Raw genomic sequence first — 27,398 nt, forward strand, 5'->3', positions numbered from 1 at the left:
TTTCCCTTCACCTGACATCCCTAGAGACAGCATTGGCTTTCCAAGCTACAGGAATTGGCTTGGGAGGCTTTACTGATTGCAGGGAAAATTTGCTACGTAAATCCTAGACCTTTATGCCAAGGATTCTGTCCCTGTTGTCTTGTACTCTCCCTGGCTTGCCAAGGTATTTTGGGGTTCCCATCTAGCTTCTCCTGGTTTGTTACAGACTGCTTCTGCTTTTTCCAAAATGAAGATGGAGATCAAGAAGAGTCGGCGTCACCCCCTGGGCAAGCCACCCACCCGCTCCCCCCTGTCAGTGGTTAAACAGGAGACCTCGAGTGATGAGGGTGAGTGCACCAGCATTAAGGCTGCTTGTGTGTCCTGTCTGATCTGAAAAATTGTCCTTCAGAAAAGAAACAAACAAAAAAAAAGGCAGCCCTTAACATAACTGGATGGCCTGAAACTTTTTTGTGTTGCGCTGAACTGAGAGAAAACACAGCATGTTCCTGGTTTGATAACCCAGCTGGAAACAAAACTCCTGTGTGGGAGGTGTCCCTTCTCACCTCCCACCATTTCTTTTCTCAAGAAAAAATATTTTGCTGGCTTCAGAATGAGGCAGCATTTTGGGCAAAAGATAAGAGTTCACAGAAAATAACTGCTTGAAGTAAAAGCTCCTCCTTAGATTCTGCATGAAAATGAGATCTGTTCACCTCAGAGGGCAGTGGAGCTGGGGAAAGCTAATTTTGCCTTTTGGATGGCTTTTTAATTCATGTGAATGTTGGGGTCCAGCTTTTCTTGGCAGATCCTGAAAGGAGATTTAGAAAGTCTCTCAGAGCTTAAATGTACAACACTTTTTTTCTTTTTTTTTTTCCTCACTCTGTGAATGACCTAGCAGTCTGAACCAAGAAGAAAAGAAAATACTCAAAATACTCTTACCTTTCACTTCTGTTGTACAGTGTAATTTATCTCTTCTGGCTCTTGCTCCCAGTATAAAGTAGAATATAGAAATATAGAATATAGAAAAGTCCACAGTAAGCAGCTTTTGCATGCTGCAGCAGGTACCTGAAGGTTTAGCTGGCAGTCATTGCTTTCAGAGCCCTTAAATCTTCAAACTCAGGAGGACAACATCCTGGATATTCCCCTTCAGGGAATATTTCCTTTGATTTCAGAGAAATTTCACACAAGCAATGGATGTTCTGTACATACAGAGCTCCGTTTCCTTGCCAGGGAGGATGATTTTGGTATCTCTCCTGCCTGGAATGCAGAGTGAAGAGCTGAAAGGCAGCTGGGACCAGTTAACTTGGTTTTGGTGGGAGACCTTGCAACAAACTTTGTGCTGAAGGGTGCTCATTAGGCAGCATCTTTTCATGGTTTTGACTTCTTGGATGGTGTACAGGGTGTCCAGGGACTGTGCTGGCTGACTCAGGAGCCACTTTCTATGAAAGATTGCATGTCTTGGGGGCTGATTTACAGCCCTGTTGGGCTAAATCTGATCAAAAAGATTCTTCTGTTTCCTGCCAGGGAATAGAAGCAGCTCTCTGCACTCCTTGCTGATGTAGAAGGATGAGCAGTGAGGAGAAGGGAGCATGTAAATTAAGGGAATGTATGTGCTACACTGAGATTCAGCTGAGACAGATTGTTAGGCTTTTCTACTTATGTGTAACTCCCTCAAAATGCAGGAGCCATCCTGCATGCTGTGTGACACCCATAGTTCATCCTGGGATGAGGGAAGGTGATGCTAGCATACAACAGTCATGTCCTTTTTTTATTGTGACTCTGGATGATGGTGCTGGTCTGATGGATTTCACCAGGATCCTAAATCCTTGCCCATCTCTTGATGTGCATTGACAAAAAGTGGGAGAAAGACAAGGTTTGGGTTTTGGGTCTGAAGTTGTTAGTAAAGGTGCTTGATTTCCTCAAAAGGAGAGGGTTGAGCTCTGGAAACTTAAAGCTCTGCAAAAAAGGGGAGGTAAAAGTGGGGAGGAGACTTGGACATTAATTGCTTATTTCCAGTAATTAACAGTGAAGCAATGAACAATTTGGTTTAATGTGCTGAGCTCTGGGGATAATGTTCCACTAAGATGCTTTTGAGTTCTCCTGGCCAAAACTGTTCTTTTTTGGAAACTTTACAGATTGTCAGTGCAATGAGTGATTTATACTCAGCCTTGGGTGGAAAATTTCCTTAATGCTTACAGTGACTCAAAGTCCTTAGTAAGAAATGGTAAGAAAACTTGGAGCCCCAAACTGACACAAATGAATTCTGCTGTGGTTTAATCAGAAAATACCAAGAGCCTCTTAAAGGTTTTGGAAAAAACAAAGAATTAGCAAACTAATTAGCACAGTACCTATCAGAGCTCTGGCAGAAGAAGAGGTGGTACTGAATGCAAATTGGAGGCTCACTGGGCTGTGCTTGATGGAAGCAGCTGCAGGAAAGTGAAACTTGAACTCATGATACCTCATGGCCAAGATTTGGGTTTGCAGAAGCAGGTACAAGGATGCACTTTGGGAAGGTTGAAGCAGGCTGGACTGGTTGGAATTGGGAACTGACCTGACCAAACCAGCATGAGCTGCATGTGCCACTTCCAGAGAGTGCAGCTCCCATCTGGAGAGAGGGAAGGGGGTTTCCTTCCACTGGCATCATGTCTTTTGAACTTGCCTTGGTTAAAAGGATGTTGTAGGTTTTCCATAGCTGGAAAGTGAAAAGTGTAATGGAGGCAGCAAATCAAGTAAATCTCTTCCATCTTTCTCGTGGCCACTTCCATGAGGTCATTGGTGTCTCTGTCTTGTCTTTCCTACCCAATATGTGGAGTTTTTATCCATTCAAGAAAACATTTGAGGCATACACATAAGAGGACCTCTCTGTTCTTATTTATTGAACTTCTTGTGTTGAACAAAACATGAGCTGTTCAACCCTGCCTTGCTGGATTTTTGCCTCTGCCCTCTAAAGAATTTAAAATTTCTTTTCCTTCTAGAAACACTTCCATTTTCTGGGGAGGAAGATATGAGCGACCCAGAGGCTATGAAATCTTTACTTTCCCTCCAGTGGAAGAATAAAGCACCTAATTTTCCAGCTGAAAGAAAATTCAATGCAGCTGCTGCCCTGAGTGAGCCATACTGTGCTGTCTGTACCCTCTTCTACCCCTATAACCAGGTAATTCCTGATGCTGCTCAGAGGGATGTGGTGCTGGTAGCTGCCCTCTTAAGTTACATTGCAAACCTTTTTAGAATAAAGAAAATTCATGGATTTTGCACACCAAAGAAGTTGTGTTTGGCAGAGGCAGTGGATGGAGCCTTTCTCATTATCTTTCCTGGCTTCTCTGCCTTTCCCAGCTTTCATTTTTTAAATCACACATAAAGAGCTTTGCACTGCAAACACTGTTTCATGCAGAGAAACTGTGCCACGTTGGGTGTGTGATCACCCAGAATTCTAAATACATGCAAACAAGCAGCAAAATAAAAATTTACTGAGTAAGCACATAAGGTTTTTTTACTTTCTTTTTTTTCTTTTTTGGAAACTACCAATATGCTTTGGGACATGGTAGGAGCAGAAAGGCAAAATGTACCAGATGAATTAGTTATTTGCCCAGTTGGGTATTGATTTGTTCTTGTGTGCTTATAGAGCCAAATCTGGCTTTGTGTGCCCACTAGGAATATGTGCCTTAGATGCATATTTATGTGTTGGAAGCTTTTTCTGAGAAAAACAGAACCAACCTCCCACTTCAATAAAATATCTTGATTTATTATACAGACTGAAAATAAAATATCTGTTCTGATTGCTGGATGTTGTTGTGTAATGGCTAAGAGGAAAACTGGGTACAGCTGGGCTGTTTTAATCTGTTGTTTTTAACTCCAGACTGCTACCAGAAACCTTGAAATGTCCTTCTGGAGGGATTCTTGCAGAAAGAGTAGGGAAGGGTGCCAAAAGGATGGGAGAGGGGGGAGGGAAGGTCTTGCTTTTATTAATTATTTTTTTTTTAATTTTATTTTCTTGATGTTATCAGCTGCAATTTAGGAATTTAGATTTTTACAGAAGAAAACCAGGGAAAGCTCATTTTTATTAATACTTTGTGGAGCTTTCAGAATAAATTACAGATCCCAGTGCAAGCCTAGAGGGGAGCAAAAGGCAGGGCTAGGGATGTGCAGGAGAAGGCAGGATTTAAAGTTCTTTATTTGGGCTGCATGGTGTCAGGTGCTGTTGGATGACTTTTTTTTTCTGCAAGGGGAATGCTTTGACTTTAAGGTTAAAGTTGTGAGCAGGGAAGAAGTGACTCCATATGAATGGTATTTTCTCTTTTAAGTCCTTACAGATGGATAAAGAAGCTGTCCCAGTCTCTGCAGGGGAGACCACCTCTTTCATCCACCTTTCTAAGTGTGGACAAAAGACAAAGCCTCTGATCCCAGAGATGTGCTTTACCTCAAGTGGAGAAAACACAGAGCCTCTTCCTTCAAATTCATATATTGGAGAGGATGGAACCAGTCCCTTGATTTCCTGTGCCAAATGCTGCCTGCAGGTTCATGCTAGTGAGTGTTTCCTTCTTCACCAAAATGTTTTGGTTGAGAAACTCTTCATATTTATTTGTGTGCTGCCTGTATTTGAATTCCTTCTTCTGTGACTTCCACTTTTTCCTTTTCTGATACTTGTTTTTTGTATATTCAGGCCCATCTGGGCAGCCACTGATCTTTAAAATACACACAAATATATTTTTTTCATTTATCTTTTTTTATTTATCTTATTATTTATCCTATTTTCTTTCTTGGCTGACTTTTCTCTGCCTCACAGAAAATATATATATGTTTTTTAATCTTTCATTTCTTTTGTAATAAGGCAGAAATCACAAAGCTGATCACAATCCTTTCACTTGTTCAAATATTGGTCTGCTGGGGGAGGTTGCAGTGCTGTCACAGGCATCACAGATTATGGAGTTGTTTCTGAGATACATTTTATTAGTGTCTGTGTTCTTGTGGCAGCAGTGGCACTTGATTGCAAAAAGGAACATATGTCTGTTTGTTTCCCTGACAGATCTTAAAAGAAACTGATTAATCCTAGTGGGGTGTACCTCCACTGGAGATTGTACAACATCTAGTTAACATTTGCACTTGTGCTGGGGGATGTGACGAATTACTCTTCTGCTGTTTGATCATGACAGATGGGAAGTCTTATTTAACTTGCATCAGCTTGAGTTACTTTTGTTGGTCCAATTTTTGTAGCCTGCAGGTCACCATGCAGCTCAGTGTGAGTGTTTAGTGTGGAGAGCTGGAGTGCAGCTTTCATTTCTGTGCTGCAGCCATGATGAGGATCACTTCTGGCTAATAAAGGGTACATGGCCTGGATCAGGAACAGCGTGGCCAGCAGGTCCAGGGAAGGGATTCTGCCCCTGTGCTCAGCCCTGGTGAGGCCACACCTTGAGTCCTGTGTCCAGTTCTGGGCCCCTCAGCTCAGGAAGAAGATTGAGGTGCTGGAGCAGGTCCAAAGGAGGCAACTGGGCTGGTGAAAGGACTCGAGCACAGATCCTATGAGGAGAGGCTGAGGGAGCTGGGGGTGTTGAGGCTGGAGAAGAGGAGGCTCAGGGGAGACCTCATCACTCTCTCCAACTCCCTGAAAGGAGGTTGGAGCCAGGGGGGGGTTGGGCTCTTTTCCCAGGCAACTCTCAGCAAGACAAGAGGGCAGGGTCTCAAGTTGTGCCAGGGGAGGTTTAGGTTGGAGATGAGAAAGAATTTCTTTCTGGAGAGGGTGATCAGGCATTGGAATGGGCTGCCCAGGGAAGTAGTGGATTCTCCGTGTCTGGAGATCTTTCCAAAGAGCCTGGATGTGGCACTGAGTGCCATGGGCTGGGAACTGCAGCAGGAGTGGATCAAGGGTTGGACTTGATGATCTCTGAGGTCCCTTCCAACCCAGCCCATTCTATGACTCTATGATTCTATGGTGCAGAGTGTATAGGGATAAGTTCTGCCTTCTTCACAAACTGTGAACAGAACAGAGATCCTGCATCTTGGACATTCACATGTCTTCCAAAGTCCATTCTGTCAGGATGGTTTCAATGCCCAGACTCTTTAGGGGCAGAGGGATGTGGGCAAGGTGATGCTGAACCACAGTTGCAGACAGGGTGTAGAGAAATTTAACTTATTTTGGCTGAGCTCTAACCTTGAAGACAGGATAGAAGTTAAACCTCTTCTGAGGTGGTCTGTAACTTATTTCCTTTTCACTGTTTGTACTTCTTGACTCTGATATCCCTTTGGCTTTGCTGCAGAGAATCCATTTGCTTTTATTATCGGATTGTGGTGCTGAGGTGTCCCCTGGTTAATCTGGCAGCATGCTGTAAAACCAGTTGGCAGTCTGCTTGTTACTGAGGAGTGCCCTCACCCAGCTGTGCTAGGTTAGGACAGCAGCAAGGACATAAAGAAGAAAGCTTTTGCAAAAGTTTCTGGGGTTTTGAGACATTGGCAAAATCCATGTGAAGAACATAATTTTCCTGTTCTTTTCCGACTGTCATTATGGGACAGTCTGGTGGTCAGGAGGTGTGACTGTTTCTCTACTCATATCCCACAGTCCAGCTCCCTGGGGTCTTGGAGCAAGAAATCAGAGCTGAAATGTCAATCTGTGTTTCACCATGTTATGCTCCAGCACTATCAAGCTCAGGGGGCTGTTTCTATTCCATTGACAGCTCGGATTTTTAGGCTCAACAACCCTGTACTTTTTCTAGGCCTGAGCTGGCTCTAATTTCTTGGGTTTCCAGATGATGAAAAGAGACTTCAGATGTGGAAGACAGCCATGGATCTATATTATTGACTTTTTTACTTTTGACATGATGTTTAGCTGGTTAAGTGGATGATTTTTATATATCAGGTTATTGTGGCAATCTTGGTGCTTTCTGAATAACTTCATTTAACTGTAATTCAGTATTTGGAGTTGCTCCAGCTGAAATGTTGTGTTTTGTTTTGTTAGGGTAGGTAAAGGCCATGGGATGAACTTTGTTAGGTAGCATGCTGGCCAGGAATTTGTGGTATGTTAAGTTTTCTGCTACAGGCTTGCTTTGGAAGCTGGTGGGAATCATGTAGGTCCAGTTTTTCAAAACAGTTTGCATGTCTTCTCCCTGTTGCCTTCAGAGGCAAACCTCAGTGCCTTGTACTTGTAGGGTTTTGGATTTTTTTGTGGTGTTCATATTTCCTTGTCTTTACAATGAGAATAATACCACTTGACAATTTTGGTGCTGCAGAGAAGTAGGTAGGAGGATTGGGTGGTTCCATATTTTACAGTCCTTGGTGCTCTGTAAAGTCAGATGCTTGAGACACTTCATCTAGCCATAAATTAGTGTAATAGTGTTAAATATGTGAAGTGCATGTATTTAATTTCCTTGCAATATAAGTGGCTCTGTCCTTCCTCAGAATACCACGAAGATCACTGCTGCAGTCATGCTGAGATTCAGTGGTCTTCACTGGTTTGCAGTAGTAGCATCACATCAGTAGGGTAAAACTAACCTGTCTCACGACGGTCTAAACCCAGCTCACGTTCCCTTATCGCTACGTCTAGGCGGGATTCTGACTTAGAGGCGTTCAGTCATAAGCCCGCAGAAGGTAGCCTCGCGCCAGTGGCTCCTCAGCCAAGCGCACGCACCAGGGGTCTGAACCTGCGATTCCTCTCGTACTGAGCAGGATTACTATTGCAACAGCTACCGTTCTGTTCAATATCTTTATCGACGACTTAGATGAAGGGATTGAGTCCACCATCAGCAAATTCGCAGATGACACCAAGCTGGGAGGAAGTGTGGACCAACTGGAAGGCAGGAGGGCTCTGCAGAGGGACCTGGACAGACTAGAGAGCTGGGCCGATTCCAATGGGATGAGGTTCAACAAGGCCAAGTGCCGGGTCCTGCACTTTGGCCACAACAACCCCATGCAGCGCTACAGGCTGGGGACAGAGTGGCTGGAGAGCAGCCAGGCAGAAAGGGACCTGGGAGTCTGCATTGACAAGAAACTGAACATGAGCCAGCAGTGTGCCCAGGTGGCCAAGAAGGCCAATGGCATCCTGGCCTGTATCAAAAACAGCGTCACCAGCAGGTCCAGGGAGGTGATTCTTGCCCTGTACTCAGCGCTGGTTAGGCCACACCTCGAGTCCTGTGTCCAGTTCTGGGCCCCTCAGTTTAAGAAGGATGTAGAGGTCCTGGAGCAGGTCCAAAGGAGGGCAACCAGGCTGGTGAAGGGACTCGAGCACAGGCCCTATGAGGAGAGGCTGAGAGAGCTGGGGCTGTTCAGCCTGAAGAAGAGGAGGCTCAGGGGAGACCTCATTGCTGTCTACAACTCCCTGAAAGGAGGCTGTAGCGAGGTGGGAACTGGACTCTTTTCACAGACGACCTTCAACAAGACAAGAGGACACAGTCTTAAGTTGTGCCAGGGGAGGTTTAGGTTAGATATTAGAAAGAATTTCTTCATGGAGAGGGTGATCAGGCTATGGAATGGACTGCCCGGTGAGGTGGGAGATTCTCCGTCCCTGGAGACATTTAAAAAAAAGACTGGATGTGGCACTCAGTGCCATGGTCTAGCAACTGCTCCGGTGGGTCAAGGGTTGGACTAGATGATCTCTGAGGTCCCTTCCAACCCGGCTAATTCTATGATTCTATGATCATTTTTTTAGCCTATTTCATACATGCAGGATGGAAGTGCTGCTGTTGTAGTCCTTGCAAAAGAAAAAAAACAACCAAGCCTTGAGGGTTCCCTCAGTGTGGACTTTTTGTTCATTTTCAGACCTGCTGGTTCCAAATTCTGACCCACTTCCCAAAGGTTTCCTGAAGACTTTTGTTTGAGCCTATTGCCTGGAGTTCTTCTAATGCTACACCTATTTCAAAAAGGCTTCTGAATGAAAACCTCAGCTAATCAATACTCCTGACCTTAGCAAAAAACACTGAAGTGTTTAACTTTGTTTCTTTCAGGCTGTTATGGAATACGTCCAGACTTAGTCAATGAAAGTTGGTCCTGCTCACGGTGCTCAGCCAACGCCTGGGCAGCGGTGAGTGGCTGCTCCCTGGAGACAAAATTTCCTATGGGGGTTAAGTAGAGACTTCACCAGAGATGGGTGGTGGGCAGGGGGCAGTTTGCCTTTGCATCCCAGATGTGGTGATGCCATTTTTGGGGGGAGTGAGGCAGTCGGTCTGGCAGAGTTTTTTTGGTCCAGTTCTGAAGGAGTTTTCTTCCTCCAGGAGTGTTGCCTGTGCAATCTCAGGGGAGGAGCTCTTCAGATGACCACTGATGGGAGGTAAGTGGTGCTTCTGAGTCTTGTGTCCTTCCATGCTGCATCTGATGTTCCAGGGGGGTGAATTTGGTCTTGATGCTTAGTGCTGCAGCTGCTGTTGGCATTATGGAGATCACTGGGACTCACTGAATTGTCAGAAGGAGCTTGAGTAACTCTTGTCTTACACTCTGCCCCAGGATTTTTAGTACCAGGGGCAATGTGACTCTGAACACTGTTAAATTTAGTTCATTCTCAGGGAAAAGTTTTTTTCAGAGAATGCTCAGTATCACTTGAAGATCAGATGCATAAGAAGGTTGATCCCTGTTGTTCCAGAGACATTTACCTTGCGTGACTCTGATTAACAGTCAGTTGATAATGATGCCAGGGCTGCCAACCACCATAAATACACCTTGATGCTGAGGGAGTCAGAGAAATGTTAACTGCCCTCTTGAGTATTTAATTCAAACAATGATAGACTCTGCTTCCTCTCACCCCTTTTTTTCCAGGTGGGTCCATATAATCTGTGCTATTGCTGTCCCTGAGGCCCGTTTCCTCAACGTAATAGAGCGTCATCCTGTGGACATCAGTGCTATTCCAGAGCAGAGATGGAAACTGGTAGGTGCCAAAAAAAAAAAGAAGAAAAAAAGGCTTTAACTAGGCAGAAGAATATTGTGGGATCAAAAAGTAACTGAGATAGGAGGTGGTGGAGCTCTTCTTTCCAGCAAATGTTGCTATGAAGTTGTATCCTCTGGAGGTCTTCTGAGGAACTCTCTCAGTGCTTTGACACAGGAACAAGCTGTGATTACCAGATCTGCATTTACACTCCAGGAGTGTCCTTTGACCTCGGGGAGAGCCCCAGACATTTCCCCACTGGGCAGTCAGGGCTAAAGTACCTGAAGACTCTATTTACTCCAAGTACTGCATGGCAGGAGTGTGCAGGGATATGTAGGTAGAAAGAAGCTGACACGTTGCTGACTTGTTCAGCTGTGATTGGATTCATCTTTCTTCACAATATTTCTCTTTTTCTATCAAGAAATTTCTTGTAGAAATTATTAAACATTTCTTTGTGACCATGACTGTAAGTCAAGGCTCTGCAAGGATTTCAATAAAAGTCCAGCTACAACTTGTTATTTTGTTGCCTTGCCTCAGCCAAGGGATTAGTATTGGATGGTTCATTAGTCCAACATTAATCTTAATGTTAGTTAATGCCCCATCACTTCAGTGTGTTATTGCAAAATAAATTGTGCTTTTGCTGCTTTTTTTTTTCTGTACAGAAGTCAGCTAGGAGTGTGGTAGAAGGGAAGGTGGTAGAGCAATGATACATTGTGGTGTTGATGTGTTTGTTAACTGCACAGCTATTTAGCACCAGCAGCCCAGCCAGGGCCTGGCTGAGAGATTAGGAAGAACCTCTGTCTGCTGCCAGAGTTATTTCTCTGTTGTGCAAATGGGTTTTGTACACAAATGTGACTGTAAAAAGCATTCATTATTCAGGTGGAGTGATGGAGCAATGTGATGTGAGAGTGATAAATCTTGTAGCAGTGGTTCTTTATGGATCATCTGACATTTCCAGCATGCATCCTCTTCATTACCAGCACTTGTAACAATCAACTAAAGACTGCTTGTATTGCTTAATGGAGCCTCACAAGGAACCAGGACTTAACTCTTTAGCTCTTCAGTAGCTGCCTTACAGTCCTGTAGGGCCAGGGCAGTATTCACTCTGTTGCTTCATTCTGCTCCAAAGCCTTGGCTGTTCCATCCCAAGCCTCTGCACAGGCCTACTACACATCTTTGTTTCATTCCTGAATTAAATTCTCAGAGTTTATCTGATTTCTTCAGTTTTGTATTCCATTCTCATCATGTTTTTTTCATGCCTCAGGAAAGGTAGAGCATTTTGATATGGAGCACCTTGACTTGCAGTCTAAGGCTGTGATTTACAGATACCTATTCCTGATGGTAAAGGTAGCAAGAGTCTGCCTTGGAGCTCAGTTCTTGTCAAAGCCTGGCTTTAGGCACTTCACTTGGAAAGCTTTAGCATGGATGGTGCTGTGTGCTGCTTCATCAAGCTCAGAGTAGCTTTTCTAGAAGTGTAATGCTGTTTTTATTTCTGCCAGGATCTGTCATGACCCTGCCTGCAGGGGATGTTGGCTAGTGCAGGTAACTTTGGACACAGGTTCAGGTCTTGCTCTTGAGTTTGTCAGCATGCCAACATGATTCCTCTGGAAGCTGTCTGGTGGTCCTGTACAGCTAGCCCAGCTGGTAGGATGTGAGAAGCAGATTTTCAGCCTAATTACTCTGTGCTCAAGAATCTCCTCAGGTAAGGGCTGTTGTATTTAGACTGCTTATAAAAATCTCACATCTCTTTCTGTGAACACCATTACAATATGGATGCCTACACCACTGATATCTGCTGAAAACAGTTTGCTGGTGTTGTCACTGCACAGAATGTGGCATTATGAGCATCATTTGCTGCAGGAGAGAAAGCAAACAAATTATCTATGGCTATAGGCTATTTTTATTGGCTAAAATTGTGCAGAGAAACACTCATGAGCCATTGTCAGAATTTTGGATTCATTTATAGGATATTGCAGGTAATTCATGGAGCTCATGAAGTGTCAGTGGAGGAATTGGAGAGGGTCTGTTTTTTGGAGGTGTGCAGCTGCATTGAGGAAGATAACCTGGAGGTTTACTAAAGGTGGTGGTGTTGGATCTGATGACTTTGGCAGTGACAGAGTTGGTGCAGTACTAGATAAAATTGGAAAGATGTCCTTTGCTGTAAAAGACTGAAAAAGAGAGAAGAAATGAAGTGATTGTTGAGGGCAGATGAAGGGAATGGATGAAGGCAGTGAAGGAAAGAAGAGGTAGGAGTTATATGTGATTAGTTTTGATTTATGCTTTATGTATTTGTTACTGTGAGAGGGCCAAGGTAAGAGTGATCTGTTGCAGTGATCTGTTTAAAGGTGTCTCCTGTTTTCTGAGCAGACACCTTTCAAGCACCAACTTTCCACTCCATTTGTGGGTATTGCATTATTTTAAAGAATGCATTTTGCATGCTTCCTGATGAATGGTCTATTAAGGGCCTGGGCATGTAAATTATTTATGACGTGGAAATTTGGAATAATTAGCTGTCATTCCTTGGTGGAATAAATGAATTGCAGTGTTCATCATGCAGGAGACAGCCCATTTCTTACTCTCAGCTCTGACCTGGCTCTCTGGAGTGCATTTATTATGAAGAATTTTCTCCTGTGCTTTACAACCTTCTCCCTCCCCACACAAAATGTCTTTAAACCTCCACTTTGGCACTGGTGCTTCTGTCCACCCCATCTCCCACGCTTTCAGATCATCTATATTTTCACCCATTCCATCATTTTCCTTATTCCAGTCTTGACATGAGCACACATTTTTCCTTGTTGATCATATTTGCTCTGAATATTCTGTTTGTGTAGCTCATTTGCCTGTCACAAGGAGTTTGTCTTGCCACTGGGGTGGCATTAGGTGCATACTAATCCCTTCTGGCTTGGAAGATTTCCTGTTTGCATTGATGAAGGCAGATTCCTGGTCCTGGAGGGTTAATGCTCCCTTGAGAGGCAATATTGAGCACACTGTATATCAGCAGTTGTCCCTGCTGGCTGGAGAATTAGGTATTGGCAGTTTAATAATGAGATCTCATTGCTATTGACTGCTTTCCAGTGCCCTGTTCCTGCTGTGCTCTTTGCTGTGCTGCTTATCAAGCTTTTGAACATGGTTTACAGAGTGATAAAGCCACAGTTTATTAAAGACTGAAAAAAAAAAACCCCAAACAAAACCCAAACCAAAACACATTCTGGCAACACTGAGGCTCTGGCTTTGAGTTTCCTGGCTTTTGTCAGCTTAAGTACAAAGGCCAGATTAATCTTTGGTGTAAACTGACTTCAGTTGATTCACAGGAAGTGAATTTGACTTCTTTTATAGCCTTGGGGGGCAGACCCCACCCAGGGAGGAGTGATGCTGCCCAGAAGTTGGGAAGAATGCATCTCCCTTTCTTCTGCCTGTTTTGCTTTCAAGGAAAAGAGAAATATTCTCTGGTTATTTATCTTGGCAATGTATTACAACTTGCATGGTGGGGCCCTGGCTTTTAGTTCTGATAACTCAAATCTAACATTAACATTGAAATTTGGCAATTTGCATTTTGTGTCTGCTGGTTAATTTATAACATGAGAGCACTCCTCAGCTTTTGGAGGGTGATCTTAAGATAGATCTAGAAACAGTGAATTTGCCCTCCTGGGGGTTGGGTTGGTTTGTTGTGTGATCTCAGGCAGCCTAGGTTAGGTTTCTAAGCCCATGGGATGCAGCAGTTCCTATGGATCTTAGAATTTAGGTCGTGTGTTCTGTAATGTTGTGTACCTTGAACACTGATTTAATGGGAGTCAGGTAAATGAAAGGCCACAGAATGAAAGAGGGGAGGAGAGGCTCTGATTATTATCAGACACCACAGAGAGAAACAGAATCTGCCATTCCAGTATCATAATATGTTAGCAGGACATGTCAGCTGGGGTGAGTGGATGGATTTGGGAGGGAGGCAGACCTGGGGGCAATCCAAATCAAATGGGCACCCCCCAAAAAAACCCCCCAAAACAAACAAACAAAAAAATCCCTGCTTTCCTCTGTTCCTCCTTAGATATGGAAATTATTTCTTTGTAATTAAAAAATTGCAGAGCTGAATAGTCAGGTTCATGTGAATATATCTCTCAGGATTTCATTTATATGAGCTGTTCACTTGAAGAAGTAAAATACATCTTTGTCTCACGTGTGTGGTATTAATTTCCCTCTATTTGCCTTGCCCAAGCCTCAGATAAGGTAAAGAACCTTCCATCAGTCAGGAACAGGTTCTCTAGACTCAATGTTAAAAACCAAGAATGGTTTTTCCAACCAGCTCCCTGGAAACATTATGCAAATGTCCAACTTGTGTTTCTTCAGAGTTAGATTCTCAAAATCTGAGGGGCTGGAAACAAGAATTTGGTGCTGTTAGGGAATGAGGAAATGTATCTTTTTTCCCCACTGATGCCAGCTGCCAAGTCTACAGTGCCATTAGGCTTAGGATTTTTAGCTTTGAAAAAATGTAGATTTTCTTTTTGAAGTAGTCACACATCATAAGTTGATTACCTGTCCCCCTTAAGTGCTGTCAGATTCGATTAGCCTAATAAGTGAATCTGCTTTGCAGAAAATGAGTTTTAAAAAATACTGAAAAACTTCATACCTTTTTTTCCCCCTGTAATTCTGATGTTTGGCACGATGTTTTTCTTTATTCTGTTTGCAGAACAGGAACTGAGTTAACTCCAGTAGCTAATCTGACATGGATACCAATAAAACATTTAGGGTTGATGTGTTTATGTATGTAAAACAAACACCCAAGATTTTTGTTCCATTATAGAAAATTTTATTCTAGTGGATCTAATAGTTGTAATGTTTGATTGAATAAACTAGAACAAATTCTTACTCAGTGATCTGTTCTTTCAAGAACTGAAAACATGATTTTTTTAGCACTGTATTTGTGAAGATGCAGCTGAACGGGGCTGCATCCAGTTGGCGGCTGGTCACTAGTGGTGTCCCCCAGGGATCAGTGTTGGGCCCAGTTCTGTTTAATATCTTTATCGACGACTTAGACGAAGGGATTGAGTCCATCATCAGCAAATTCGCAGATGACACCAAGCTGGGAGGAAGTGTGGACCAACTGGAAGGCAGGAGGGCTCTGCAGAGGGACCTGGACAGACTAGAGAGCTGGGCCGATTCCAACGGGATGAGGTTCAACAAGGCCAAGTGCCGGGTCCTGCACTTTGGCCACAACAACCCCATGGGGAGCTCCAGGCTGGGCACAGAGTGGCTGAGAGCAGCCAGGCAGAAAGGGACCTGGGAGTCTGCATTGACAAGAAACTGAACATGAGCCAGCAGTGTGCCCAGGTGGCCAAGAAGGCCAATGGCATCCTGGCCTGTATCAAAAACAGCGTCACCAGCAGGTCCAGGGAGGTGATTCTTCCCCTGTACTCAGCGCTGGTGAGGCCACACCTCGAGTCCTGTGTCCAGTTCTGGGCCCCTCAGTTTAAGAAGGATGTAGAGGTCCTGGAGCAGGTCCAAAGGAGGGCAACCAGGCTGGTGAAGGGACTCGAGCACAGGCCCTATGAGGAGAGGCTGAGAGAGCTGGGGCTGTTCAGCCTGGAGAAGAGGAGGCTCAGGGGAGACCTCATTGCTGTCTACAACTCCCTGAAAGGAGGCTGTAGCGAGGTGGGAACTGGACTCTTTTCACAGACAACCTTCAACAAGACAAGAGGACACAGTCTTAAGTTGTGCCAGGGGAGGTTTAGGTTAGATATTAGAAAGAATTTCTTCACGGAGAGGGTGATCAGGCTATGGAATGGACTGCCCGGTGAGGTGGTAGATTCTCCGTCCCTGGAGACATTTAAAAACAGACTGGATGTGGCACTCAGTGCCATGGTCTAGCAACTGCTCCGGTGGGTCAAGGGTTGGACTAGATGATCTCTGAGGTCCCTTCCAACCCGGCTAATTCTATGATTCTATGATTCTATGATTTATTGTAGGTACATTTCAGGTACCTAAGGAGTGGGGTTGAGCTGTAGCAGTTCTCTGCTCACCCTGGGCTGTGTTTTACCCTCTGCTGACCTTAGTCTCAAACTGAAGTTTTCTCCACTCTCCAACTTGGTTCTGGAGCTCAGTGACTTGGGAGGCATCATCACCTTCAAGGGAGTGATCACCTGATATCTGCTGTAGTTTCTTGGCTTAGGAGTGAGCCTGGACAAAGACAAATAGGCAATTTTGCACGTGTGGGACTTGACCCCTCAGCAGGAAGCATCCCCACTTCTGTCTGAACCTTCTGAGCTGTGGGCACTTACCAGAGACTTTTCCACCATGGAGGCAGCAGGGTGGGTGCCCTGTGTTGTGTTAGAGCTGCTGGTGGCTGCCTACCTAACCCCTCCTTTTCTTCTTCTTTTCAGAAATGTGTCTTCTGTCGGAAAAGGATGAAGAAGGAGGCAGGGGCCTGCATCCAGTGCTCCTACCAGCACTGCTCCACCTCCTTCCACGTCACCTGTGCACACGCGGCCGGCGTGCCCCTGGAGCCTGATGATTGGCCCTATGTGGTCTCCATCACTTGCTTCAAACACAAAGCAGCTAACCAGAATGTAGGTTGGTTGGTTGGGTTGGTTTTTCTTATAGAACACTTGATTTTTATTTTTTTTTCAATTTTTATTAGATGGTTTTACACTTTCTTCTCGTCATTATTGATGCAACTTTTATACTAGTGAATTATTCCTTTTTAATGAATCCCTTTTAATTAATCCCTTTTTTTCCCCCACCCAGGTTCCCTTTCGAAGGGAAGTGACTCTTGGACAGACTGTGATCACAAAGAACAGGAATGGACTCTACTACAGATGTAAAGTGATTGGCATGACCACACAGACCTTCTATGAAGTGAACTTTGATGATGGTTCATACAGTGATAACGTTTACCCAGAAAGCATTATTGTAAGCAGCTCTTTGTGGAGATTCTTGCCATTAAATATAGAAAGTACAATGCCTGCATTCCTCTGCTGTGTGCTCCGAGGTGAAACAACCGAGTAAAACTAAAAGGAATTTAAAAAGTAAAGTTAATGCTTGCATAGAAAAACTCATACTGCTTTTCAGTATTGTTCTTCTGGTTTGTGACATTCTCTCATCTTTGTTGTTGTTGTTGCTTTACAAAGATGTTATTTTGCTGTATGCAGATGACTTAACAGAAATCAGTGTTTTAAGTGGCATCCACTTTGTGTTGTGGTTGAATAATCTCTTATTTTTCAACTAACAAGTGTGATTCACAGGGGAAGCAGATGGTCTGCAAGAGCATCTGGTTGAAAATGGGGAATGCTCTTACCAGAGGGAATGTATAGAGAGACTGACTTGTCAGCTCAAGGCATTGTTTTCCAGACTGTGCCATTGATTCACCTTGTGAAACAGAGCAGGTCACCCTGCTTCTTTTTGTTGATAAAGGATTTGTAATGGGAATTTCCTAGAACTGAGTACTGTCACCAGGGTGCTCATCTTTATTCCTGCTCTCTCACTGGTTCATGGTTTTGTTTGTCATGGCTGCAATTTAGGAACAAGTACAGAAACTTTCTTCATTCCAGTGTTGTCTAGAAACCTTTTTGAACACTGATTTAAATACACCTCTTTACTTGACCTTTGTCTGTGCTGGCTGCCTGATGTTTTTCACTCTCTGTCTTCAGAGCAGAGATTGCATCCAGCTGGGACCCCCTCCAGAGGGTGAGCTGGTTCAACTGCAGTGGACAGATGGAATCATCTATAAGGCCAAGTTCATTGCAGCCCAGATCAGTCAGATTTACCAGGTGAGTGTGGAGGAGTAGCCACAGACTTCATGTCAATGTGTCTTTTGCTCAGGTTGTTGAAAATTACAATGATTTGGAAGGTATACTTTGAGCTCACCCTTTTGAAAAATAGGGTTTGACATTTGGAAGTAATTGTTATTTTAAAAAGATGAATGCCACAAGAGGCAAAGGAAATCCTGTATCTTGTATTTGTTAGAAATAGGGTTCAGGTTTCTGTCCTCTCTACACAGATGTCTGTTTGAGATCTGTGTGTGAAGACCACCCTAATCCACCTTGTCAGTTAATAGCCTTTTTGATGTGTATAATGGGTGTTAACTGCTTTGGAGAAGATGTGATCTGAGCTGATCCAGGCTGTGAATAAGTGCAATATATAGTTCCATAAAGATCTATTGTTCTGCATGCTTTCCAGTTTAATCACAGTATAGGAAATTGGCATTGATTTCTCAAAGGTACAATAATTTGAAATTGGCTCTTCCACTGTTCTGCCAGATGACAGAAAAATATGCATGAGGGCTCTGTTTTTCAAATTGGGCAGTTGCCTCTAAGTAAAGCTCTTCTCCATGGGGAAAAAGAGCCTGAGTAACTTTCCACATTGGTTCCCAGTGTGTAGATACTTTTGCAGTACTTACAGTGCATCTGGTTTTGAATAGGATTATATTTTAAAACAGGTTTTTTTTTTTATGAAGCAAGGAAGACATCATGGATTAACTTTTGCATTTTAACTTGTCTTATTTTTCAGTAGCTTCCCAGTTCACATTGTGCTGTGCCTGTGCTTTGTGTGCTAAGACTTGATGGGTATATATTTTGAAAAATTGAGCCCAAATGTAGCTTGCTGCGATGGATGTTCCTAACAGGGATGTCTGAGCCATAGCAGTAATTTGGAACTTCAGTCAACAAGCTGAAAGCACTTTCTGATAGGTTAGGATGTCTTGTCTTTCTGATGGAGGCTGAGCTGGGTTGGTGGAACTGGCAGCCTTGGCTCTTCCACTTCAGAATTCCTGTTCCCTTCTGGCTCTGTTGCAGTAGTGGTGCTCTGTAAAACCAGAGAGTAAATGGGACCTGGAGCACCTTAAACCCCCTCAGCAAGGCTCAGCAGAGCTCATCTTTCAAAGCCTGTTCTCCCACCTGCATAGTTATTCCAGCTGATGGATGCTGCTCAGTTCAGGGACCTCAGCAGGCATTGCTGGGCTTGCATAAATGATGAGCTGCAAGACCTGGGGCAGCACAGGAGGAGAGGTTCAGAGCATAGATACTTTCTTCCTTCTGCATTTGTCCAGTCTGAAGCTGCCATCCCATATTAAGCTATGCCATACGTTCTTCTGCATTATCCAGAAATGAGTAATAAGTCTTAAGCAAAGGGAATGAGAATCTCTTAAAAACTTTTAATAGTTTTGACATTCTTAGATGCACGTTCCCATGAATAAACATTCCTGTAACATCTGATGCATAATTCATGGTACAATCAGTGCTTAGCAAAAAAGGTTTGATGTGGGGAGTTACCACTGGTTTTTGTACCTGGCTCACTATTGCTGCTTGTTAAAATACAAATGTATTTTAGTAGCTGGAGTTGCTTCTCTATGATGTGTGAAAAGGCTTTGTTTAAGATGAAAGATTCTTATTACCATATTGCCAGAATAGAGGGCTGCCCTGCATTGTAAGTGAAAGCTGCTTTCCTTTCAGGATATGAATCAAAAATCAGTGGAAATCTCTAGTGCTCTGACTGGGAGGAGGGAGCAGAGTTGCTGCTCCAGCTGTAGGATAGACACTTTAGGATCCACAGGAACCCTGAATGAAATCACTTAGGACCAGATAAGATGGGGTGCCTGAGCAGCACTGAAACCAGCATTGTTGGGGCTCAGCATCCTTAACACACCTCAGGGGTGCTCATTCTGCAGCAGTCCTGGGGACCCCCAGTGCCAAGAGCAGGGGATCATCCATGGGAGCTGGCTCCTCATGCTTCCTTGGTATTCCCAAATGTTGGCATAGGCTGGGAATGAACTGTAAATGTGGAGGCCAAGTTTTTATTTCGTATTCTGCCTACTCTGCAGGTCGAGTTTGAAGATGGTTCACAGCTCATGGTAAAACGTGGTGATATTTATACCTTGGAGGAAGAGCTTCCCAAGAGAGTGAAGTCTCGCCTGGTGAGTATCAGTATATAACAGAAAGCACTCACTGCCTTGCAGGACTCTTCCCATTTTTCTCAGCATCTTGTTCAGACATGAGGTGAACCAAGCCTCCACTTCCTGTGGCTGTCTAACCACTTGTCATTCACCAAACATGTAGAGTAGAAAAAATTCCTAAATTAAATGCTTGAGAAGCATTTAAATGATTTTCCCATTCACATGTGCAGATCTGGTTTTAGTTTTCTCTGGTTAGAAGAGGATGTTCACATGATTTTGCTCCCTGTGAACTTAGTTCTATGGACTGCCATTTGGTCTGAACACTGCCTTCATCAGAACTGAGCTGAATTGCTCTACAGCTAAGTGGTTTCTGGAGAACAGATTTAGCACAAGGGACCAAACTTCTGTTTCTCACCAAATAGGAGATTTGAGCCTAGGTCTTACCTATAAAGCTCTTAAACTGAAAGATCAGGCTGTCTTTAACTGCACACAATGGAATTATTGAGTCTAGAAAACATGTGAAATTTATTTTGTAGCTTTTTGCATTCCAGATTTGTTGGGCATTTTCAAACCTGGTGCTTTCAAGCCATCTCATTTAAACAAATGATGAGACTGGTTGCTATGCAAATGCAGAATACCCAGTTTTCCTCTTCATTTTAGATACTTGTTACATCATCCACTGCAGGGCAGGGATGGATCCACAAAGTTAACCTGTGGTAAGGTTCTGGGCTTCTGTCTTTTTTATGAGACAGAGGATGGGCCAGCCTTCCCTTCAGAATATATAAATTGCTGTGCCAAGTTAAACCCTGTTATTCACTGACCCTGTGGATCCTTGGCCACTAGAAGACGTGTGAGGTGCACATTGTCCAAACCAGCCTGGTGACCACAGGCAGTTCTGTGGGAGAACTCACAACAATTTTGAGGAAACTTTTGTTTGATTATTCATGAAATCTTCAAGTTTTTTTTCCTAAGAAACATTTGTAAAATACAGCTTGTTACGTGGCTCTGAGTGAATGAAGCTCTCCATCTTGTTTGAGGTTGTTTATCTCCAAAGACAGATCTCATGGCATTAAATTTTAGAGGTTAATAATAATTTACCTTGTTATCCTTGAAAGACTTTGGCCAAGAAGCACCCAGGCATTAATTTCTTGGATTTGCACACTCCTCCAGTTTATTTAAACGTATTAAAGACAACACATTGGAGCTCTGAAATACAGGAGCTGGAAGGAAACATGTTCTCTGCAGTGGAGACATCAGCTTTATTAACAGTTTCAGAGAAAAGGAGTGCAAGCTGGAAAGAGAATAGAAAGTTTCAGGTCTGGTTGAAAGCTTTTCTCAAGTCTTTCCCCTGCCAGCAGTGGTAGATTCTGCTTTGTGGCAGCAACGCTCGTCAGGCTTTCAGGTAGCACAGCAGCACAAAGTGATGGGAAATCCTCATTTCTACCAAGAAAGGCATCTCATTTGAGATGGTAGGAGCAGGATGAAGAGAAGGAGTTGTTCGTGCAGTGAATGCTTTCTTTGGGTCTCCTGTTTTTTTTAAAGGCATCAGTGAAGCACCAGTTCTGCCAGGAATGAATAACCTGAAGAGGCAGAGGAGGGTAGGAATAACCAGAGAGCTGGCAAGGCAGGAGCTGAAGTGAAAGATGTTCTGAAACAGAAGGCAACTCGAGGGTTTGGTTTCAGCAGCCCTCAATCTTTAATTTCAGCATGTTTCAGAGTTCTTTCTTTCTTTCTTTTTTTTTTTTTTTTTCCTACAGGATTGCTCTGAACCAAATTGTTCACTTGCTGCCCCTGCTGTCTTGTGAAGCAGGTGTGCTCCAGGCTTTGCACCCCTGTTTCTCTCCCTGTTTTCCTGCTGTGCCTCTAATGATTGTACTTTCATGTCTCCTGCAGTCCCTCAGCACTGGGGCCCCTCAGGAAGATGTCTTTTCGGGAGATGAAGTGAGACCAGCCAAGCGTCCCCGACTGGGGAATTCAAGAAATCCTGAAGAATATGGACAAAACCCAGATTACTTGGCTTTTATGGAGAGTCTGTTGCAGACACAGTACCAGCCTGGGACTCAGAGCAACATGTTTTAACCAGGATTAATTACAAAAAAAAAAAAAAAAAAAAAAAAAAAAAAAAAGGAAAAAGAAAAACAAAACAAACAAACAAAAAAAAAGAAAAACAAAAATTAACCCTTTTCAAGCCTGTGGAAAAGGCATAGAGGAAGCTGTGGAATAGAAGACCATCCTTGTGCAATTGCCTGCTGTGAATTCTTTCATCTGCTCTTGGTTTGGACTGCAAGAAAATCCCATCTGGCTGCACGCTACCTCCACTTTGCCAGATGTTGCTGACTGATAGAGTAGGGACAAAACAAAAACCAAACAAAACAAACCTTCAGACAGCATTTCACACAGACTCTGGAAGAGGTTGTGCTAATGGAGCTTTGTGACCTGCTCCTTTCTATGAGGCTTGGAAAGGGTTAACATTTAACAAAAAGGACTTTTTAAAATATGTCAAACTCTTTTGTCTTTCAAGGTGCTATTACATTGACTACTGAAGCAGCCTTTGGAATTGTGTTTTCTGTACATAGATGTCACCTTTGTGAAGTTTTCTATAAATGAGCATTATAAAAAAAAAAAAAGCTAACAAAAATAGGAAAACAAAGTTTCCATAAAACGTTTTTCTAGATTTATGGCTTTAAAACAGAAAAGAAAACAAAAATCCTCCCTCTTCACCCCCAGATGAAATGTGACTAATTACAGTGGGGAGAGAGAGAGAGAGAGCAAGGGCAGATGTTCAGGAAAGTTCTGGGTTCTTCTTTTTGTAAAGAAACACTATCTTCTTTGTAAGGTAGGGAAAGAACTGTTTCATAGCTGGGATGTTTCTTACCATTAGTTCTCTTAAAAACGTGTGATAGATGTGGACATTTCTGCCATGTCACCAGGAAGGAACTTAGGAAAGAAATGGCCAAGTTATGGTCATTCTTATTGTCTTCCTTCCCCATCTTTGCCATCACAATTTCTTTCTAGTTAAAAATCAGCATGGCTTTCAGTTACAAGATGCCATTTTGGTAAGTGTTCTGTTGCTGCTTCTTGTGTTAGTTCCTTTACGAGCCATCCCCCTTCCCCACTGCAAACTGGAGCCTTGAGGGGTTGCTCTAGGTCTCTGGTAGGCATGTCTCCCATAGGAACTTCTTCTTTTCTTTGTCTCCTTGGTTTTTTGTTTGTGGGGTTTTTTTGAATTATTTTATTTTGGGGTTTTTTTTTTTTTGAGTTGTGCTCCTTACAGTTGTGAGAATCATTCCATGACAGAAGCCTTGGGAGGTGTTTGTATGTTTTTCTTTTATCTTATTAAAGAAGAAAATTCCCCAAACATCTTTGTTGTGGCATCCTTTACTTAAGTAAGGACTGAGCCTTTGAGATACTCCTGGGGAAGAAGAATGCCAGCCCTTCATTTGATTGGACTCAGTTTGCTGAGAACTGAATTAGTATTAAAGGCAAAAAAAAGTCAAAACCAAATCCTAAAGTATTGAGTAGGCAGCTCCCACTTGGAATGCTTGAAAGTCAACCTCTGGTCAAAGAGCTGTTCTGGAGCAGTGTTTTGTTAAAGAGCCTGATCCAAAAACCCTGCTGAAGTCATTGGAAAGTCTTTCACTCTCTTTGGAGGATCTCTGTAGTTCAGAGGGAGAGAACAAGGCAGCCCTAGGATGGAGCTGGGAAGGGGATGTGGCTCTCAGGACACTGGGCTGAAGGGGGGTGAGGGCACATCCCACCACCCACCTCACTGCCTGGGCCTTCCACAAGCTTCTGTGAGATAGCAGAGCTATCCAGAATACTGCACAGCAATCTTTTCTACTTAATTCTCTGAAATTACTGGATGGAAAGAGACAATATTCTTTTTTCTTTTCTATTTTAAGCCCCTTTGCAAGGTGGTCATTGTTCTGTGCAGAGGTTTTTAAGCAACGCTCGAGCTGGAGTCTTTAAGGGAATAAGTGGGAAGGATTTGTGGGCTAGCAGATGGTAGATTAGCATCTTAAGAGACTTGATCGGTATTAAACTGTCCTAGTGAAAGAGTGGAAATAGAATAAAGCAATTTGGGGGGGGTTTAATTTTGGTTTTTGCTCTCCCTTGGGAGAACTGGAGTTCCCTTGACTGCCTCTGCTCCGGGTTACGTTCTGTGTGCCTGCGCGTGTGCACGCGTGCGTGTTTGTAAGATGTTTGAAACAAGCCTTTTCTTTTTTTAATTATTTGGTTATTTCTGAGGTTTTGACGTTTTCAATCGCTGTCTCCAAGATTAGAACCAAACCTGAGACTAATAAAAGTTTGAAAAATTGGTAAGGTTCTTAAAAGCCTTGGTTGTTACTCCTACATTGCTGTCTCCTGTCGGCTCAGGCGTGCAAAATTGCTTGTATGAAAGACTGAAAATGTTGCCAGGCCATGGGTGAAATATTTAAAACAACTGAAAGAGAATTTAAACAGCAGAGGGCTTTATTTTTTTAATTTTTTTTTTTTTTTTGGAGGTGGGAAAGTTGGGATGGGATGAGTGGTTGCAAGCAATGGGAAGTTTCCTCTGCATGTTGAAGTTCTGACTGAAATAGCACCATGACTGTATTCATGTGTAGTACCTTTAAAATGCTTATTTATACTGTAAAAAAGAAATGTGTTTTCTCACCCCATATTCAGATGCTGAGTTATGTTTCAAACGTGAACCTGGAACTGTAGAATGCCCTTCTTTGTTGCAGGGTTTCTTCCTTTTTGGTCTTATTTTTAAATCCCTCTTTTTGGTTTAGGAGTGGCTTGTGCAGATGATGTGTAATGACCATACTGATGGCCTCTGTGCATCAGACTGTTGAAAAGCAAATAGGAAATGCACATTCCTACTCTCCCTTTCCTCCAGTGAAATATATTTGTAAATGTCTGATTATGTGCTATAAAAATAATGATTATTTTTTTTAGATTTTTTTTCTTCCCCCTAGATTAAGGATGTGATGTGGGGTTTTTTGCATATTTTTTTTTCTCTGCCTCTAGGTTCATGATGAATTAAAGGCTGTTGAGCACTTCAGAATTACACTTTTTGGGAGGCTGAAGTCTCTTCATTTCTAAGTTCAAAGTCTTTTGTACTGCAGGAGGAGGTGGCTCCCAGATCTGATGGGTAAAGCTGGCTGAAAACACTGAGCCAAGAGAAGCTGAGACTGCTGAAGAAGAACATGTTCTTTGCCTTCCTCTCTGTTGCCTGTGCAGGAGAAGAGGTCTGTCCTTGCAACCCTTCCCAAAATTAGAAACCAACCTTGCAATGTGTTTTGTCCAAGTCCAGGATTTGCTCCTAGCTGGCTCATTCATGGAAACTGTGGTTGCCTAATAGCCAGAGGTGCTTCTAAAATCCTTTCTCTTTGAAATCACCAGGTTTTGGAATCTGCTTCACAGCTATCCTGTCACCTTTCTAGCCCTCTGAGATCGTGTTGACATTTAACCTCTTCAAATAGCATCTTCCTGACCCTTTTATTTAAACACCTTCATTTCATACCTAACAGTTTTTCTTGAGATAATCTGAGGACTGACACTAGTGGGAAGCTGCTGATACAAAATCTGTGAGATTTTACACCCACACAAAGCTTACCTTTGAATTTAAGGTCTGTTACATTGCTGCAGTAAGAACTAATGTAATTTTTAAGATGTTTTAAGAGGCAGTGCATATTTCCAAGTAACTGCCTGGATCAAAAAGCAAGGATCAAACCTTTTCTGTCACGCTATCGCAGCCTCGCGGGGCGGAACAGACTTCCCCACAACCCTCCCCTAAGTCACCGTGGGTTTCTGCTACTCCTTGAGATTGCTACACTAAAATATAGATGATGTAGGCTTAGAGAAAATGATGCTGTGCCCAGGGAGTCCTCAGGGAGATGGTGTGAGTCCTGCAACTGCTCTAGTGAAGAACTTTGCTTCCTACGCCTTCCTCTGTCTAAGGACCACTCGGGGCTGGATGAGAGTGTAGATGAGCACAGCTCATTAGCCTCTTCCTCTAACCTCTACATCTTTCTTATCCCTGGAGAAAGTGTGTGTGTGTGTGTGTAGCTTCTAAACCTCTGGAGCTGAACTGCATCTCTTCCTACAGCTTTTGGTTTCCTCCTTTTGCTTTTCTGCCATCTCTGGTGCCAGCTCTGCCAGCGTGTCTTCCCCCCCACCCTGCTACCTGCCCTGCAACTCCCTCCACCCCTGGTCCTGCCCTGCAGAGCACTTTGCTCAGGATTTGACCAGTAACCCACCAGGGTTGCCAAGGTAGGGACCAGACACACAAAGGGGGCATTTTGTTGTTGAAAGGACCATGATTTCTTCTTGCTGCTTTGCAGAAGTCCAGCTTGCTCTGGCTGGCAGGCAGCAGGGTGTCTTCACACAAGCAGATGTTCTGAAACCTGTGGCACAGAAGCTGATAAAGCTTCCTGAGTCAGTGTCACCAACTGTCACACAATAAAGTTGTTCTGAGATAATTGCTGGCAGCAAGGAGAAGATGGAGAGCAACTGGCTGCTTATTCCTGCTTGGAGGCCACCAGGGATTTTTGCTCTGTGTCTGGAGAGTGGATGGAGCTTCATTAACTCCCTGGCTAGTTGGAGAAAGATCTTTAGCTTAGTGAGAAGGAAGGGAGAAGATATTTTTTTTTTTCTTTGTAAAAGACAGGATTATTTAGAAAACTAAAAAATGAGTGGTGCTGGTTGGGGGGGGAGGCTGTTCAGTGATGGGGCTGAAGGGATAGTCTGATAGAACTTGATTAGATGTTTACCACTTTGCCCTTTGCTGTGCCATGGTTCTCTCACTCTGGACAACTTGTGATAACTCCTGGTCCTGATGAAACAGTTGTTGCATAGAGTTACTGCAAGTACCCAGCATGCAGATCTATGTGAGCATTTTCACACAGCTTGCAGGCAACTCCCCCTTTGGTGGACTTGCTGCTTTCCTTTTTTGCTCTACTTTTGTGACTGTTCAGTTTAGGGAAAAAGTAAATGGAAAAAAACCTTGTCACATGCTGTAGACATCTGTGCTTTGGCCAATTTTGCAGCACTTCTGTTTCTTGAGGTTACTCTGTGGGGATTTGTCTCTCTTCCTCTTCCCTTGTTGTTCATATTAGTTCTTCATCAGTAGTTCTCCTTCAGCTTGAACAAATTGCATCAGTTTGTAAAACTACTCATTAAACAGGTGCAATTCCCTTCTGGAAGAATGCCCTCATTTTGGTTGGAGTGCTTTACTCAAGGAGTTCTAGCTTAAGGTAAATTAGGCACTGGTTTAAGTTAAACTTGGCTGTGACTTAACATGGGCTCATGTGATGGGAACTGGAGTTGAACCAGTGGAATTTCTCCTTAGGATTTGTCCTCTGGGGTGGTGAGCATCATTCAGGTGTGGGCTTAGAGGGAGATGGTGACAGATCAGCACGTTGCTTATGTCAGTTCTCTCTGGTTTCAGTTTCTTCCCAGCATAAGCTGAAGCCTTCCCTGCAGTAGATTCATGAGTCCTTGTTACTTTTTTGGGCTTCTTTTCCCTGGCATCATCTACCTAAAGATCATCTAATAAGCTTCTTGCAGTAATATTAATGATCACCAAGTCCTGACCAAACAGACCAAGCTGGAAAGCACCTGGGTTTGTAGAAGAGCTTTTTCCAATCATTGGGATTTTAATGTATGGATTAAAGCAAGGAGCAGTGCTCTCCCCAGGTAGGTGTGATAACAGCTCAGTAC

The 27,398-nt window shown here is 43.4% G+C and overlaps 1 protein-coding gene and 1 long non-coding RNA gene across 4 annotated transcripts in view; one reads left to right on the top strand and one right to left on the bottom strand.

The window, feature by feature from the left end:
* Positions 1-21,783, top strand: part of KDM4B (lysine demethylase 4B) — an 88,848-nt gene extending 67,065 nt beyond the window's left edge. For all 3 annotated transcript variants that reach the window (XM_030466367.1, XM_030466366.1, XM_030466368.1), the window contains 11 exons: positions 206-326; positions 2,952-3,130; positions 4,278-4,500; positions 8,904-8,980; positions 9,171-9,226; positions 9,709-9,817; positions 16,186-16,371; positions 16,550-16,714; positions 17,452-17,571; positions 19,620-19,712; positions 21,585-21,783. In XM_030466367.1, the coding sequence (XP_030322227.1) occupies positions 206-326; positions 2,952-3,130; positions 4,278-4,500; positions 8,904-8,980; positions 9,171-9,226; positions 9,709-9,817; positions 16,186-16,371; positions 16,550-16,714; positions 17,452-17,571; positions 19,620-19,712; positions 21,585-21,770 (1,515 nt within the window). In that variant the 3' untranslated portion in view covers positions 21,771-21,783. The remainder of the gene's footprint in view (positions 1-205; positions 327-2,951; positions 3,131-4,277; positions 4,501-8,903; positions 8,981-9,170; positions 9,227-9,708; positions 9,818-16,185; positions 16,372-16,549; positions 16,715-17,451; positions 17,572-19,619; positions 19,713-21,584) is intronic.
* Positions 1-27,398, bottom strand: LOC115599829. The gene is made up of 4 exons (XR_003988633.1): positions 27,389-27,398; positions 12,703-12,708; positions 7,465-7,646; positions 1-11 (listed from the first exon to the last, which is right to left on the bottom strand). It is a non-coding gene; the product is annotated as an uncharacterized LOC115599829 (long non-coding RNA).

Source organism: Calypte anna, chromosome 28 (genome assembly GCF_003957555.1).
Source record: "Calypte anna isolate BGI_N300 chromosome 28, bCalAnn1_v1.p, whole genome shotgun sequence".
NCBI lineage: Eukaryota > Metazoa > Chordata > Aves > Apodiformes > Trochilidae > Calypte > Calypte anna.